The sequence below is a fragment of the Larus michahellis genome, chromosome 7 (assembly GCF_964199755.1).
Source record: "Larus michahellis chromosome 7, bLarMic1.1, whole genome shotgun sequence".
Taxonomy (NCBI): Eukaryota; Metazoa; Chordata; class Aves; order Charadriiformes; family Laridae; genus Larus; species Larus michahellis.
Window position 1 is genome coordinate 24,499,414 of NC_133902.1, and position 16,703 is coordinate 24,516,116.

Here is a 16,703-nt window from a genome sequence, read left to right on the forward strand (position 1 = left end):
TCTCCAGGTATAAACCAAACCCAACTCTCATTCATTGGCAACAACGACTGGCAGTTCTGAGCAAGGGCTAATTATTAGAAGATGAATATTGCTTTCTGGTATTAGTGCCATTACCCTACAGCCTGTGTTTTGGATTATGCAGGAGCATCTGGGATACACCCCAGCAGCGGCCACAGCTAATCCTATTTCAAAAGGGAATTGGGCGGGTGAAACAAGAGCATGCAAGATGAAAGAAGCTACAAATAGATTTTGGTTCTAGTTTTCTTCCAGAGAAGTATTGAAGGGAGCTGTGTGAACTTTATGGGTAAATTTAAGATGTGCTTTGGAGCCTAGACGCTGGTGTTTGATGGTATTTTGTGAGTGAATGTCAAGTTACAGTTTTAACAAGTTTTAGCGGTAGTCCCCGTGATACACAGAGCTCAGACAAAATACCAGCTCACAGCTGTAGGAAACGGCATACGCTGCCCGCGCTCAAATTGGATGATACTACTTTGCTGGGTAAACATTTTTAAAAATTGAATGAAGTTCTGACCTTATAATCCCGAAGAGAATATGAAGTTTGGGCATGTCTTTTTAATTTTTGCCTTCAGTTGTGAAACTCTTGAAACATCATTACTGCAATTTGGTTTTTGAATGATATTTCAAATGCTCTGAAAAAAATAAACTGTAAGAAGTACCACAGAATGCAAATTAAGAATTAAATTAATATTTTTCTTTTTCCAGTCCTTTGCCCTACCAGCGTTACCTCCTGATGCGCTGGCATCTCATCCTGGAAATTTTATCACTGATGTTTGAAAAAAAATTAGGATATTAGGAATATCTGAACAACAGCCAGACTCCAGATTTTTCAGATAGCTCATCTAAATTTAGCCCTCTTTCTTCCTCCCGTTAAAAAGAAGCCAACTAAGAGCTTAGAAATTTTGATCTGGGATGCTTGCAGTGAAATGGGCCGATTTCCTTATAACCAGTGGGAGCGCGGGCAGAGCGGTGCTGGGGCGGGCGGGGGGCGGAGGGGGCTGGCGGGGCGCCAGGGGAGTGCATGGGAAGCTGACACGGGTGGGGGAAAGGAATGGCGAGCGGGTTTGGCAGCCGCTCAAGGACAGTCGTTGTGCACAGATGATGTTAGTAGTAGATGATTGCATTTCTATCTTAATAAATAAAATGTTAGGAAGCGTATAGAATTAAATTTGAAAGTCGTATCTTCGTTAATGAATAAAATTTTAAGTTGCCTAGAGGAAAAGCTCCTTTGATTGTCTTCCTGTTCAAACATTTATTTATTTTTTTTTTTAATAGGGGATTGAATGGACTCATATTGAGTATTTCAACAATGCTATAATTTGTGACCTAATAGAAAATGTAAGTTATGTTCCAGAATCTCTCTGAATAATTTTTTTTAATACATGGATTGAATTTAGCTGTAAAGTCTCTGTACATCCTCTGCACTTTGATTTTATAAAACAAGCCACTCATTGCATTAGTCATCTTATTTTGTATGGTAAAAGTTTATTTTGCTACAAATTTTTTTTTTATATAAGCCTATATGTTACTTTGTTAGAAATGTTCGGCAGCACCTTATGCATAAAAAAAACCCAAAAAAACCCCAAACAAACAAACAAACAAAAAACCCCCCACCAAAACCCAAGCACCAAACAACCCTTAAATGCTTACATTCGGTGCTGTTTTCAATAGCAGATACCCCATGCTGCATTCTAAGTGGCATTTTTTTATATGGAAACTAGAAAACTCAATAACTTGTTACTGAGTGCTTTAGGTACAGAAAGTACTTGTATCTAATAAGAGAATTTCCTATGGACTTAGCACAGCAAGAAAGATAAAAACCTTAATAGTTAGAGAAGAACAGTTTTGAACCATTAACATAAAATATATGCTGGTTTTACCCATAAACTGGCTACTTTCAGTTAAGTGGCAGTTTCTACAGTCTGAGTAAATGACACAAAATTCCAACATGAACTTCAAGATTCAGATTCCAGAAGCAGTCTTTCAAAAATGCAGATACTAAAAGTCTGTTGAAAATGGGGACGAGGAAAAGAGACAAACTTTGAAACGGTTTGAAGAACGTTTTTCTGGGTAGCAGAAGTGAGACAGGAGAGAGCCATCTCCTTTTTATGCCTTGATGGAAACGTGATGGAAACAAACACTAAACCTCTTGCCTTGAAACTTCAGAACCAAACTGGAATCCTGGCCATGCTAGATGAAGAATGCCTGAGACCAGGAACTGTTACTGATGACACCTTTTTAGAAAAACTGAACCAAGTCTGTGCCACCCACCAGCATTTTGAGAGCAGGATGAGCAAGTGCTCCCGGTTCCTCAACGACACCTCCTTGCCTCACAGCTGCTTCAGGATTCAGCATTACGCTGGCAAGGTACCTGGTGAAGCAGGGGGTATGTGGTGTCTGGAGGGTGTTGTACCTGTGCAAAGCCTAGGTTTGGTCCAGTGGGGAGGCTCTTCATCCATGAAATTATGTTACAGTAATGGAGGAGAACTGTTTGAGTCAACAGTTGATCAAAAAAATCCAGACCTGTTTTAATCTTTTCCATCTTAAGCCGAAGATCCGTCATTTGGGCTGGAAGCTTTTCAGAGATCACGCTGCTTTGGTTGAAATCAAGGGCAGTACTCCTTTCTGCAAAGGAGAAAGTTGTCCCATGTGCTTTGGTCGTGAGCTGCTTGTGCCGCTAGGTCTCCGCAAGTAAAAATGTTGTTCAGAATGACAAAAATTCACACACATCTGAAGACAAGATGTTTTGGAAAACGTATTCGTTGTTACCGAACTAGCTGAAGTCCTTAGTCATGTTGATGAGAAAGTGGAGTTTTTGTACGTTTGAAGGAACTGAGTTTATTTTGACAGCTTGTGTGTTTAAACAGACGGAAGAGAAACCTATACAGAGGGCTCGCAAATGTATTTGCTTTTTACAACATAAGTAGTATGAATAAATACAAGTCTGATAGCTTTTCATGTATAATTCAGTATGACTTTTTATTAATGAAAGTCAAAATAATTAAATTTGTAAAAAGAAGAAAACTTATTTAAAAAAAAAAAAGCATAGGGGTTGAAACCATACCTCTTGTTTGAATCTGCTGAACTGTTAGTTTCACAGAGTAATGAATGTTTGGAAAACGTTTCATTTTGCTAGGACTGTTTAATACTTCCCTATTTTTTAACATTTTCTCAATCTTAGAATTTTGAGTAACTCGATAATTTGCTCATTCACAATAGTGCTGCAAAAGTCATACCTTCTGGCTTTGAGGCAGCCATTAGGCATAATTGCATATCATTTATCAGGGATAAATATTTAGAAACATCTTACCTTCCAAGTGAATTGAAAATACTTTGTATTTTTGCAGTGCTTTGAGAAGGACTGCAAACAGACTGTGTCTTAGCAGACAGCGAGGGTCTTCGATTGTTACTGACATTCACTTACCCCGTGGAGCAGTCAGTTAATTCCTCCTATTTTGGGAGGAATGTTGTTTTTCCATCCTCAGCTGAGAACATTTTGATCTAGTCACTGGACAACAAAAGTTTGATTCTCCGTTTATGAAATATAAGCAAGTTCATACGACCAGTTTTTTTCAGTAGTAGCATTTAGCACACCTGTCAGAAACAGAAACACGTACTGCAAAGAAAAATGCCACCCGAGTACCCAGGGACTTGCTGTTGTGTAAAATATGGCTATGTCAGTATTAGCTTTATTCAGTATTCTGTGTACATAGTACGTATCTACACAGAACTGAGAAATCATGAAGCTGAAGAATCCGTATTACCAGCCAGACAACTTGTCAAAATTAATCAAACTAAATTCCTTACCCTCAAAAAATTAAAGAAAGCCACTAGCAACCTGAGATTCCAAGTTCCCCTGGATGCCTCCTGGGTCTCCAGCTGCAGGTCAGAGCTTTGCATTCATGCTTGTTGTCATTGGCCTCTTCTCCTGGTAAAAGTCCTTTAAAATAACAATTCCCTGAGGACGGTACAGATAGGTGCTGGCTGCTACGATATCAAAAGGTGGTATTTCATATCTTTTTTTTGGTTAGGCAAATAACGTACTTTGAAAAGAAAAGGTATTTTTGCTGTTGTGATTCAAAAGAAAGGGACAAAACCTTTTGTCAGCCAAAAAAGGGTTCTTTTGTAGTATTGGCAAGTGGTGGTGTATCAGAATTATCACAGAAGAAGGGTTTTTTAAATTTTGGAAACCAGAACTGATCAGCACAAGGATCTGTTAGCGGTGTGAGAAAATCCATCTTTCTCAGGAAAAGTGTCTTCACAGAAATTTTACCTGACAAAAAGTCTCCCAAATGTCAAATTTAAAAGGAAAGCTGAAATGTCTTTAGCTTGTTTTGGATATATTTCTTGGTTCAATTTTGAATTGGCCTATGTTATCGTTCAAAACATGTTCTGATGAGACTCTTCTGTATTGTTCAGGTTATGTACCAGGTGGAAGGATTTGTTGACAAAAATAATGATCTTCTGTACCGTGACCTCTCCCAGGCCATGTGGAAGGCCAGTCACTCTCTTATCAAAGCGTTGTTCCCAGAAGGTAACCCTGCTAAGATCAATCTAAAGAGACCACCGACAGCAGGTTCGCAGTTCAAGGCTTCGGTTGCCACCCTGATGAAAAATCTTCAGACAAAAAATCCAAACTACATTAGGTAAATTACCCTGTGACAAAGCTTTGGTAAATTTATGTTTGGTGAAGTTAAAAAAAAAAAAATTAAAAAAAAAAATCTTGATATCCAAGGATTAAACTATTGGCATCTATGATATAAGCTCACATTAATAGCTGTTGACACGTACAGTGCTGCAAACAAGTGTCCCTGTTCGTTTCCCTCTCCAGGTGCATCAAACCCAATGACAAAAAGGCTGCACACATTTTCAATGACGCTCTGGTGTGCCACCAGATCCGCTACCTCGGTCTTCTGGAGAACGTCCGGGTCAGAAGGGCAGGGTATGCATTCAGGCAGGCGTACGAGCCTTGCCTGGAAAGGTACAAAATGCTGTGTAAGCAGACATGGCCCCACTGGAGAGGGCCAGCCAGGTAGGAAAACATCAGTGTTCTTCCCTGTCCTGTTCCAATGATGGAAATTACTATCTTCCACGTGTTCTGATTTTTTAAAATTTTTTTTAAAAAAATTTAATGAACTTTCAAGTATTTTAAAAGCAAATTAAAAACTAAGCCAGCGTGGCCCAAGTGTTTACTTGTATGTTGTTCCTCAGCAGCTTGTTGGATGAGTTCATTTGCTGGAAACCTATACTTTTTAGTAGGCTGAAAATTACAGTTCCTTAGCAAAGGAGGTGATTTTAGTGATGAACTAATCTACTAACGGAAAAGATTTTGTATGTGAGCAAGGAGAGCACATTGTTTTTAGAATACATTGCAGCCTTTACTGATTTGAGCCTGAAAAAAAGGGTGGGGGGGGAAGAGCGACTGACTGACTGGAGTGGAATAAAAACGACAAGGAAGTCTGGAATGATGAAGACACTTATCTTTAATAACCAACTCTCAAAGCGTAGGAACACCCATTTCTTTGAAGACAGTCATGCAATCTGCCTCTGTCTTTTCAAGAAAAACACTACATAATGATTTGTGATTTACCTCTTGCAAATCAATTATGTTAAATAGGTAATCTTAAATTGCATATTATTCACAGGTATTTTTGCCAATGAAGTCTTGGGTAGGCAAATGAGCTTCTCTTAGTTCTTTTACACGTGGCCACCAATGGCATGATTTAAATTTCTTTCATAACAGATTAATATCTTTAGCTACAACTTAAATCTTAAGGTTATCAAGATAAGGGTGGAAGTGCAGTATTGATAACAATAGCTTTGTAACAATCCTCACAAAGTTCTGTGAAATGCCTCTCTTTTTTTGTTGACATTTATAAAATGCAGTTGGTAGAGTGTGGAACACTAGCATTTGTCAAACTTGTCGGTCTTTGTTTCACATTTTGACGTTAGAGTCAGAGCCCTTCCTTTTTTCTTTCCCTTTTTTTTTTTTTTTTAAGTAAAATAGTTGTAGATGGAGGAGGAAAAGAGGCCATTGCTGATGATATAAAAAAAAATTGCTCTTTTTTCATCAAATTATTCTGAATCTTTACAGTGATTATTCTTGCCTTTAGTTAAATAACCAGTGAGTAAATGAGTTAGGTTTTCAATCTTCTTATGTCAAGCACTATTTAAGATTTTAAAATACACTTTCATATACTTTCCATAAATTAATCTGTGAATATGTAAAGTAAGAAGTCTTAGAGCTGGGGGTCATGTTTGCTAAGCTCATTTACTTCTTATTAGGGATGGAGTAGAGGTACTGTTTAATGAATTGGAAATCCCTGAAGAAGAATTTTCATTTGGTAGATCAAAGATATTCATCCGCAACCCAAGAACGGTAAGTGAAAAATGTCTTCCCCTGCAAAATCAAGCCATCTTTCATGAGGATAGCCTGTTACAAACTGCATAATTCACTAGCTGCTTACTACAGGATAGCCTGTTATGAACTGCATAATTCACTAGCTGCTTACTACAGATTTTTCTGGATACGGTGCTTTGATATATTGCTGTGGAATATAGCATTTAAAAAGGCACTTTTTAATGTTAGGCCCATTAAAATTGGTGTGAATCAAGACTCTACAATAGCTGTCAACCTGAATTTAATGTAACTTTCATGTACTGACTTGTGGCAATGTATCTGCCACAAACCCTGTTGATGTATCTGCCTACAGCTCTGAAGATGAATAAACCAAAAGGTGTCTGAAGGGGGACTTGAACAAAGGAGAGATTTCTCTTACAATAGCTGTGCTTATGGGTTTTTTGGTCTTTTCTCCCCTACCCTTTTTCTTCCAATGTCAAACCAAACCCTCAAAAACCCAATATCCAGCTCTTCAAACTAGAAGATCTGAGAAAGCAGCGGTTGGAGGACTTGGCTACTCTAATTGAGAAGATTTACAGAGGTTGGAAGTGCCGCACACGCTTCTTGTTAATGAAAAAAAGCCAGATAGTGATTGCTTCCTGGTACAGGAGATATGCAGTAAGATAATATCCTTACTAAATGGGGGGTTCTTTTTATTGTTTAATATGGTTTTTTTGTATAACCTTGACATATTTCACATAACCCTCATATGATATTCTTCCTTGATATGTATGGAGAATTGTTGAAATAATTCAATTCTATGCTAGTATTTAAGTACTAAAAATGTGAATAAAAGAAAATTTAGTTTCTAGTGACTACTATGAAGTATTTACTTTGTGCTTAAATAATTAAAAAGCTCACCAGAGCCCTTTAGCTCTGGGAGAGCAGGATTTTGTGGCCCAGCTGGGAAGAGACTTTTTCATTCACCTAAAATGCTGTGCATTAGGTTGCACTTAGAGTGCTCTCAAAACATATGGTTAATGTGTGAAAAATGTTCGGTAATACACATGTGCAACTCTGTGGAATTCAGTCATTCCTAAGGCTTTTTTGTTTTTTGCCTTATTTGGAACCTTTGCATTTGAGGCTCAAGAATGCTGCTTGGGAGGATCCCAGGGATTTATTTTAATTATAGCTCATAAGACTCGTAGTTCAGTAGTTGTTATTGATACAGTTCTAAACCAGTTCCAGATCTGTTTGTAGACTGGGCGTTCTATGTCATGAACCGAACAGTACTCTTATATGACTCTCTCATGTCTTTTCATCGGTTAGTAAATAACATATATGATAAGAGATTCATTGTTTTTAAGTTTTAAAACAATCCTTAAACATTTCAGCTGCATTTTGTTATTGTGTTCACATCAGGAAGTTTGATAAAATATATGATATGGAAAGAAAGCATTTCTTAAGCTGGAAGTTGCAGAATTGACAATTGCTTTTCAGTTGACAAGCAATTCTGTTTATTGTCTTGAAAGCCAGCAGTGTTTGGTTTCGTTATCTTGGATAATTAGAGAGAAGTATGGATAATTTGGAAAAAGTATCAATAAATGCTTTTTCACTGGAAAAACTTTTCTCTCTTAGCTTCTGTGATTGAATGCACCGTTTCTAGAAACACCATCGTTACAGAATTGCATTGTGCCCATATGGCTTCGTTATGATTTCATACAGTCCTAATGAATTAAAAATGGACTTACTACAGCTAGACTGGCACAACTTTTAATATAAAGAAATGAAAATGAATATTTGACCAAATTCACATCATTGTGGATTGCTTAACTGTAGACTGGTGAAACATGGCAGCAAATGTCTTTGAATGCAGGATGAAGTCATAACAAGACCCTCAGAATTACTTGTGGGTAGCAATAGAGATATTTCCTCAGCCTCTTCGTGTAGATGGAGGGCACCATTCTCCTAACCCAGCATGACTGTTAGGCACTGTGATTTGAAAGCTTTCATAAGGAATGTGTATCCCTTCCATGAACAAAGCTTTTTGACAACAACTTGTGCCGGAGGCTTGGCTAAAGGATCTGCAGATACTCCTCTGTCTGTCCCTTCACAAGGCATGGCAGACATCAGTCGTGGCACGAATGTGACCTTGATGTGGCCTAGAGGGGATTCTCTCTAGCTCATTCACACAGACGTTCACTGTAATTGAGCGGGCTGAGTGTGAAGTCTAAAAGTCATGTTGCAGATTCTATCAACTGTTGTTCACTTAGTTTTATACTAGCCACTGGTCTACTGGAGAATTGAGCTTTTTAGAAGAAAAAAGTTCAGCTGTCCAGGAAGTTTATTGTTCAAACTGGGATACTTGGATAATACTCCAATATGTCATTCAAGAATCCATGGTCTTTTTTTCCTGTTCCTAAGTTATCGTCAGCATTTGGTATTATAAAGGGACTGCGGGTAATAGGAACAGCACAAGTCTTATGAAAAGGTGGTAAAAAGCTTAGCCAACAAACCTGAGCATTTGTGATGGTTTGTATGCTACTCTGTTGGTGGGAAAGACAAATAAAGCTGTTACTGTTAGTATTTAATCCGTGTCACTTTTGTGCTGCTGACCGTGAACTTAGTGTTTCTGTAAACAGAGTGACATTGTCCACGCAGCGTTGTTGACGTGCTTTGTTTCCCCTCGAGTTGAACACAGAATCTACGCTCTGATCTGCTTGGTCAAAATTTGTTCACTTTTTACATTTAGTGCTTGTTTCCGTAATCATATTTGCAAATGTTAGTAACAAAAGTTTTATTATACAATATTTTACAGTTGCAATATTCTGTTCTAAGCATCACATACTTATTTCCAATACAGCAACAAAAGAAGTATCAGAAGATAAAGAGTTCGGCTATTGTGGTCCAGTCTTACATCAGAGGATGGAAGGTGAGTTTCCTGTTACTGCGGCTCTATCTGCACGGAGAGGTAAGGAGCAGGCCACAAAACATGTTTCAAGTGTGCTGAGCCTCCCAACTTTCATGCCTTCTGTCCATTGAGCTGTGGCTGTGCTGTAGCCGGTGTTAAATACTCGTGTTTGCCATAGACGAGGTAAGTTTGTGCTATCTGCTGGTAGCCTGGGCTCTGAATCCCTGCAAACGGTGCAAGTGGAAGGCTGGGACCCCACTACACTACTGGGTTATCCTTGGGGTGTCTTCTGCCCCTAATAAATACTTTGTGCTTATTATTTTGTTTAAACGAGTTAAAAATATACTTTCAGTCTAACTTTTGATGTGCTGTCTTTTCCCATAAGCGTTATTTGAAGAACACTGGGTAAAAGCATCATCTCATCTCGAGTTAAGAGTTTTCTGTTTGCCTTTGGAGAACATGCTCTTTTGCAGTAACACTGCCATGGATAAGAGCCTGCTGTGACAGCAGCCTTCAGTGTGACCTAAAGCCAGGCAATTTACTTGTGATTTATTCTTTATTGCAGTCTAAGTGGATAAAACACATACTGTGTGGAAGAAAAGTATTGTTGCCATTGTACAGGCAGACATATAGATATCTCAGGTGACGCCGCAAATCTGGGAGAAAACTAAAAGATGAACTAAAATCCCCTGAACTGCCAGTCCCATGATCTCACTTGTGCACAGAATCCTCCCTGGAACACTAAATGTTAGGCTGTGTAGCGTTTATGAATGTATTTGCTTGGGGATTTGGAGGCATTGTGTTTTGGTTTTGCCTAGATTTACAGATTGTAGTGCCTTAGTTTAACAAAAAAAATTAAAACACTATAGCTATTTATTTGAATCAAATAGTGTTTTCAATTGCTTACAGGCTCGGAAACTTCTTCGGGAACTTAAGCATCAGAAGCGTTGTAATGAGGCTGCCACAATAATTGCCGCTTATTGGCATGGTACCCAGGTAAGAAAATAGCAACATATGGTGCACATAATTCTCTCTGCGTAGAACGAAGAAGGCTCTTCAGGATAAAGTTATCTGGGAATATTTTCAGTGGCTTAAATTGCTGATTTTTATGTTTCTCTTTGCTGCTAACATGTTTTAGCTGGTGCGATCTGGGAAGCTGGGACACGCTTTAATATTTGCTGTTTGTAGTGAATGGTTTCTTTCTTTCTTTCCTGCACCATTGGGAACTTGCAGTAACCTTTTCTTTCCTAAGCTTTTCTATATCCCGTTTTCAAATGCATCACAGGCGCGAAGGGAACTGAGACGGCTGAAGGAGGAGGCTAGAAATAAACATGCTATTGCTGTTATTTGGGCTTACTGGCTTGGATATAAGGTACTTCATGCACATATCACATGCCCCCCTTCATTACCCAACAACATCAACATTTAATCAGTAGTAAATAGAGAGAATTAATGACTAATACAATCGACTTTAAAATAATAGAGCATGATCATTGATTCCTTCCATTTCCATTCATGCCACACTTAATAAACTTGACAACATTCTGTATGTCAGATTTTTGTAGAGTAGGAAATTCTTTGCATGGCAGCCAAGTAGTGAATTGCACTAACAAGCCATTAGACTAGATTAAAACTGACTAGACTACAGTATTCTCAAATTAGGAAATGCATTTAACTACATGTGAATATGCAAAGCATGGTTTGTGGGGGGAGAGAAGGTTGGGGGTTTTTTGGTGTGTTTTTTTTTCCCCCCTAACAAGTGCTTTCAGTGATACTGTATTAGTGACCCAGCTGAGATTTTCACCAGGCTGTCTATTCTGTACCCTGGACAGTCTTCATTTTCAAGTTCAAACCAACACTATTAAGTTTTACTAAATTTTGGGTTTAATTGGTTTAATTGATTCTCTGGCTGTGATTTGAACCAGTTAAGAAAATTTCAGTAAGTACAAGTAAAGCATGGGTTTATGACCTGATCTTTTAGCAGAAAATGATGTTAGTTTGCAATTCTAAACTTACAGCCCTAGAAAAATCCCAGGAATTTCAGCATCAGCTGTTTGTTTTCAGAAGCAAAGTCCCACTGAAAGATTCTTGCTAATCCCCAGCCTGCAGTTGTGGGTTATGTGAACATTTGAAATGCTGTTCACTACAGGACAAAAATGTATTGGTTTCAATTAATAAATTCGTAACTTAGTTGAAAACTACATTCAGTAAATACATTAAGTTTAAAGCATCTTCCAGTTATCATTTAGGTTGGAGGGGGGTGGGGGGTATTGTCAGAACACCTTGCCAACGAGATGGGGAAATGTGCTCAAATTACATCTGGAGTATGATGCTGAGTTTGACCTTTGCTATTTTGATATAAATCTATCAGATTTCTAATGAAATGGCAGCCCTGGGAATCTAAAAACACATGTACAGTATTTCCCTCATACTTGAGAGATTTTGCATCTTTTCTGTTCTAGCTTGATATTTAGGTAGCTGTGTAATTTGCCAGACACACTGTTTCCTCTATGTTTAAGTGCAATACATTGATAACTTCATTTTTAACCAGAGTTCCTTTCACCCCCAAATTGCTCAGTATTAAAGAAGTGATATTTACTTTCCTAGGTTTAGGTTGTTCTTTAGAATTAAAAAGATCACAATCCAGAAGGCAATGCAATAATGTTAACTGTGTTAGAGCTCCTCATTTAAATATTTAGTAGACTTGAATAATTTTTAAAATGTTTTAGTAGTTATTTGTCTCAATTGGCTCACAGGAATTTCTCGACAAATCGACTCCCTATTCCTTAAATATAAATAATCTAAATATAATAATATATATAACTAAAGGTAATAATCTAAATTGAATTAAGATTAGAAAAAGAATTACAGTATCTGATAAAAGATAGAACTCGTCATTGATGTGATGTGTTATCTTTTCCCGGGGGAATATTTAAAACAAAAGTTTCTGGAAGTTATCTTCAGAGATGCCTTGTTTTACTAAAAAAAAAAAAAAAATAGCTATAGACCTCAAGTACTCAGTTTCCTTCCTTTTCACAAGACAGGCAAATACTTAGCTTTGCAGGGTCCTTGTTTTTACAGCGCTGTATAGTAGGAGCTGTTGTGCCCAGCAGATGAGTGAAAACATACTCTTTATGAGCGCCTACATCTAACGCAGATTAACCTTTCTAGCCGCATCAGAAAAGCGTGACTGGCACAGGCTGGAACTGCCGTTGCACAAGTCTGTTTGACAACATACGACTTGACAACTGCAGACATATCGCTATATCCTACGATACTGGAACTCTTTGTTTTACTTCACTTTTATCATCAGATAACTGGTATCGCTGAAAATGTGAGATTCTCTTAAGTTCCCCACACATGCCTTTGTGTTTAGAATATTTTGCAAATTGCTTTCCTAAAATGGGGATGGTTGATGAAATGTAGGTAGGTGCCTACCTCTTTGTACGTAAGGAAGGCACTAGGTTTGGAGGGTTTACCCCTTCATTCCAGACAGACAGACATAATTTAACAGACTGGAGATTTTTTTTTTAAAGTACATAAAGACCAAAATAAAAAATAATCTCCAGAATAAAAGCCCTCAATACAGTGCCGGTAATTCATCATGACATACATAGTTTCAGAGTTGATTCTGTTCTGCCCAGGCACTTGTCAGCGGAAGAAGTGACTAGATAGTGAGATTTTAGTAAGTCTTGATTTTCGTACGCATCATTTTGCTCATGCAATCACAAGCAAAGTTCTCCATTAGAATCAAGTTACAAGACTTACTTAACACTGATTGTGAGGTGTGCACGGAAGAGAAGATGGAAACACAGACAGCGAATAATGGGGCTGACAAAATTCTTATCTGTACACACCACTTAAGCAGCGGAGAAGGCTTTTTGGACCTCCGGTGTGGCTTCACACCAATTCACCAAGATGTGCTGGGTTTTAAAGGTTAAACGCTGGTCTTTCATCTTTCTGTACCTTGATTGTAAGTTGGCTGTTCTGTTTGGGAGAAGCCTTTTCCGGGTGGTTGTGCTATCTGCATCGGGCTGTCTCTTTTGTTCACTATCTAAACCTTTTAGGCTCGAAGGGAATTGAAACGCTTGAAGGAGGAGGCTAGGCGTAAGCATGCTGTTGCAGTCATTTGGGCTTACTGGCTTGGACTGAAGGTACTTTCTCAAACACTCCCGTCTGTCAACATGAACTCAATAAAGCGTGGCATCTTACTAACACTTAATAATGAAGCAGTTGTGTGGGCTCGCTAGTAGGGATTATTTTTACACAGAATTACATTGCTTAATTTTGTCAGGGACTTTCATGATTCATAAGCTGAAAATGCCTCATTTACAACAATATTTAGGCACCGGGTGTTTTGGGTCATATCAGGGATTTCAGTTTTCAAGTGAAAGACAAGCATCAGGTTAAAGGGACCCTATTTATGGTTGTTGACTTAAAAACCTGACCTACGTTGGCAAAGATCCTATCCAGAAAGATTACAAGCGTGTATTTTCTTCTTGTGACCTCTGCTTGTTTGAATGGGAAGTAGGGAGGAGCTGCTCGACTCTCACTGCTGCTCAGGTTAAACCCCTGACCCCAGCGTCGAGGGCATGGTGTAAAGTTAATAATAATGTCCTGTCGCTTCTATCAAGCCTTTTTAGGGCATACCATTGCATGCAGTTACCTATGGCTTGTGGCAGCCAGGAATTCCCAGAAAAATCGGGATGTACAAGAGTCTTTTGGTTTTCGTCCCTTGCTTTCAAGGACTGGTTGGCAGAAGAAAACACATTTGTAATCTGGAAAAATGTAGTTCTGCTCTGTAAATTGACCATGAAAATGGCATCTTGAGATATTTCAGGTCTGTTCTCAAATGATTTACATAACACAGTTTTCAAACATAGTTTTACAGATGCAATCCCGAAGAACTGCGGAAATCTAAATCAGGTTTGTTTGTCTGGGTGTCACTTTTGGTAATAGGGATATTTGTAGCCTACAGAAGTATGAAAGGCAACAATTTACTTGATAATGCAAAGTCCAGCTCTCATGTCCTCATTCTAACAATGATGAAATGGGAAAAATAGTTACAAAACATACAGTTATATATATGTATATTATGTATATATAAAAAAATCCATTACAATACACGCGTGGAAACCAGAGCTGGAAATACAAAGGAGCCATTTTAAGAAGTCGTTCTGCAGATCAGAATCACACTTGCAGTCCTGCTGCCAAATGGGTCTGGTTTTATGATTTTAAAACAAGAATATGTCCCTCCTGAGAACTCAGAGGCTGTTTTATATCAAACAGCGGCATTTAAATGAAAACTGATGAATCCAAAACCTTTAAGGCACATTACAACAGGAATATGTTTCTGCCTGTCTGTGGTGTGGTTTTTCAGTGTATTTTTTAAATAGTGTAAGCAGCAATTTTGCCTCACCTGAAACACGCAGATTTTTCTGAATAAGAACATAGTCTGCAGTTCCAAAACACCACTGTTACCACAGGCAATTCTCATTTGTCTGATGGCAAAGTATTTTCACCCGTGACATACCGAGGTGAAGATTTAAAGTTGATACAAGTGATCCAGATTAAACAATTAATTCTTGAGTCTTTTTTTTTTTTTTTTTTGATTGTATGATAAGTAGATTTTAATAGCATTTGTGGTACTTTCCAGATTTAGGCTTTTCTGGAATGGCTTGCATTTCTCAGTGCTTGCTTTGCAGCTTCCCTGCAGCGCCAATAGGATGTGTGGGCGTGTATTAGTCCCTTTGTTCCAAATTAATTTGCACACCTTGCAGCTCACAAAGAATAATATAAAGCAACATCATTAAAGAGAGTCTATGAGAAAACATGGTGAGATTTGGGATGATTGTGGTTGGAGTGGCTTTCAGTGTGTTAATTTCCATCCCTGAATAATAAATAAAGGATGTACACTAATTATAGAGCGCTAAACCTTACAGAAAATCAGTGAATAAGAATTTTTCTTACAAAGCGAGGAAGAAAAAATTACGTGCTGTATTTGCATAGAATGAAGACGGCTGAATGCTGTCAGTTTTGTTGATGCATCTTAATGTGTAATTAAGCAAAACCCACTTATCTGTGGGGTTTTTTTAATCCCGGAACGGTGACAGATTCTTGTTTTCAAAATGCTGGCTTATCTTAAAATGCATGACGCTCAGTACGGGGCAGAAGGCGAGCCACGGTAAGCCAAGCGAACTTTTTCTTGTAAGCTGACATGGGTTTTTCCTCTATGGGTTTCCCTTTATTTTCTGGTTATAGTGAACTCAGCAACACGTAGTGAGTTAGCTAAAACCACTAAATTTGCTCTGGGGTAAATTATGCAAAGCCACGATGTTTTCCCTGGTTTTTGCTCAAAACTTTTAACAGGTGTGTTGCGGGCTGTGCCAAAGTTTGGAGGAAGAAAAAAAATAATAGAGGATGTTTCAGCTAACTTGATGTGAGCACGGGCTTCACGTAAAACCACAAACCAGTTGTGCTCTCTCAGATTGCGTTTTCTGTGGGGGGAAAGTTTAGATACTGCGCTAATTAGCAGTGTAGAAATACCAAGGGTAAAAAAAGTACTCTGACACTTGCATTTACAAGCATGTGTAAAACATTAGTATCACCTGCAAAAGTGGTTCTCAGCGATCATTTTTTTGATTCCTTTTCTTTAAAATAAATTTTAGGAGCAAATATCAAGCGTACTGACATTAAGCAACCTTTGTGTTGATTCTCTGCTCTTATAAAGCACCAAAAACCTTATTTTCCTTTTGGAATGAAAACTGCTTGTAGGAAAAGACTTGTATGAAAAGAGTTTTTTCATGCATAAGTCTGCTTTGGAAAAAAAAAATCCTTTTTTTTTTAATAGCAAAATCTGTGTATTAAGAATCTTGAAGGAGAAAAATCAGAATCAGTTTATCAGTTAACTATGTAATTACCATCAGTTCAGTGTCACTTCAGACAAGATAAAATATGTATCATTGATTACACCTCACTTTTTTCAATCCAACTTTATGCAAAAGCCTATGAAAATAGATTCATGCTGTGAATTCAACAATATTTGACTAGCTTGCCTTTTCAGAGGAAGGTATTTCAAATTCTCTGTTGAATTTGCAAATGACTGTACTCGGGTCATCCGAGGTAACTTTCTGACCTCTCGGTCCACGGTTTGGTTCGTATATTTTTGTACCCGGTTAGTGTTCCTATTTCAGGGAACACTTTGCATGTTTGTATGCTTTTTTAGTATTTTCTGCCATAGAGCTTTATAAAAAAGTACCTATGCAAACAAATCCATTCTTTGTATTCACTTTGAGGGTTTGTTTAACTTTTCAGGTCCGTAGAGAGTACAGGAAATTCTTCAGAGCCAATGCTGGAAGAAAAATTTATGAATTTACCCTTCAGAGACTTGTATGTATATATCTGTACAAAGCACATGTACATTTTCTGTGTTTT

General features: G+C 38.0%; 1 protein-coding gene across 5 annotated transcripts in view; it reads left to right on the forward strand.

Moving 5' to 3' along the window:
• MYO1B (myosin IB) overlaps nt 1–16,703 on the forward strand; it is a 115,518-nt gene that overhangs the window by 85,925 nt on the left and 12,890 nt on the right. For 2 of the 5 annotated variants that reach the window (XM_074593928.1, XM_074593929.1), the window contains exons 15-25: nt 1,294–1,356; nt 2,185–2,385; nt 4,438–4,664; nt 4,850–5,050; nt 6,304–6,397; nt 6,887–7,036; nt 9,222–9,290; nt 10,179–10,265; nt 10,555–10,641; nt 13,337–13,423; nt 16,584–16,658. In XM_074593928.1, the coding sequence (XP_074450029.1) occupies nt 1,294–1,356; nt 2,185–2,385; nt 4,438–4,664; nt 4,850–5,050; nt 6,304–6,397; nt 6,887–7,036; nt 9,222–9,290; nt 10,179–10,265; nt 10,555–10,641; nt 13,337–13,423; nt 16,584–16,658 (1,341 nt within the window). The remainder of the gene's footprint in view (nt 1–1,293; nt 1,357–2,184; nt 2,386–4,437; nt 4,665–4,849; nt 5,051–6,303; nt 6,398–6,886; nt 7,037–9,221; nt 9,291–10,178; nt 10,266–10,554; nt 10,642–13,336; nt 13,424–16,583; nt 16,659–16,703) is intronic. The other 3 variants (XM_074593931.1, XM_074593930.1, XM_074593932.1) reach the window with 3 other exon arrangements.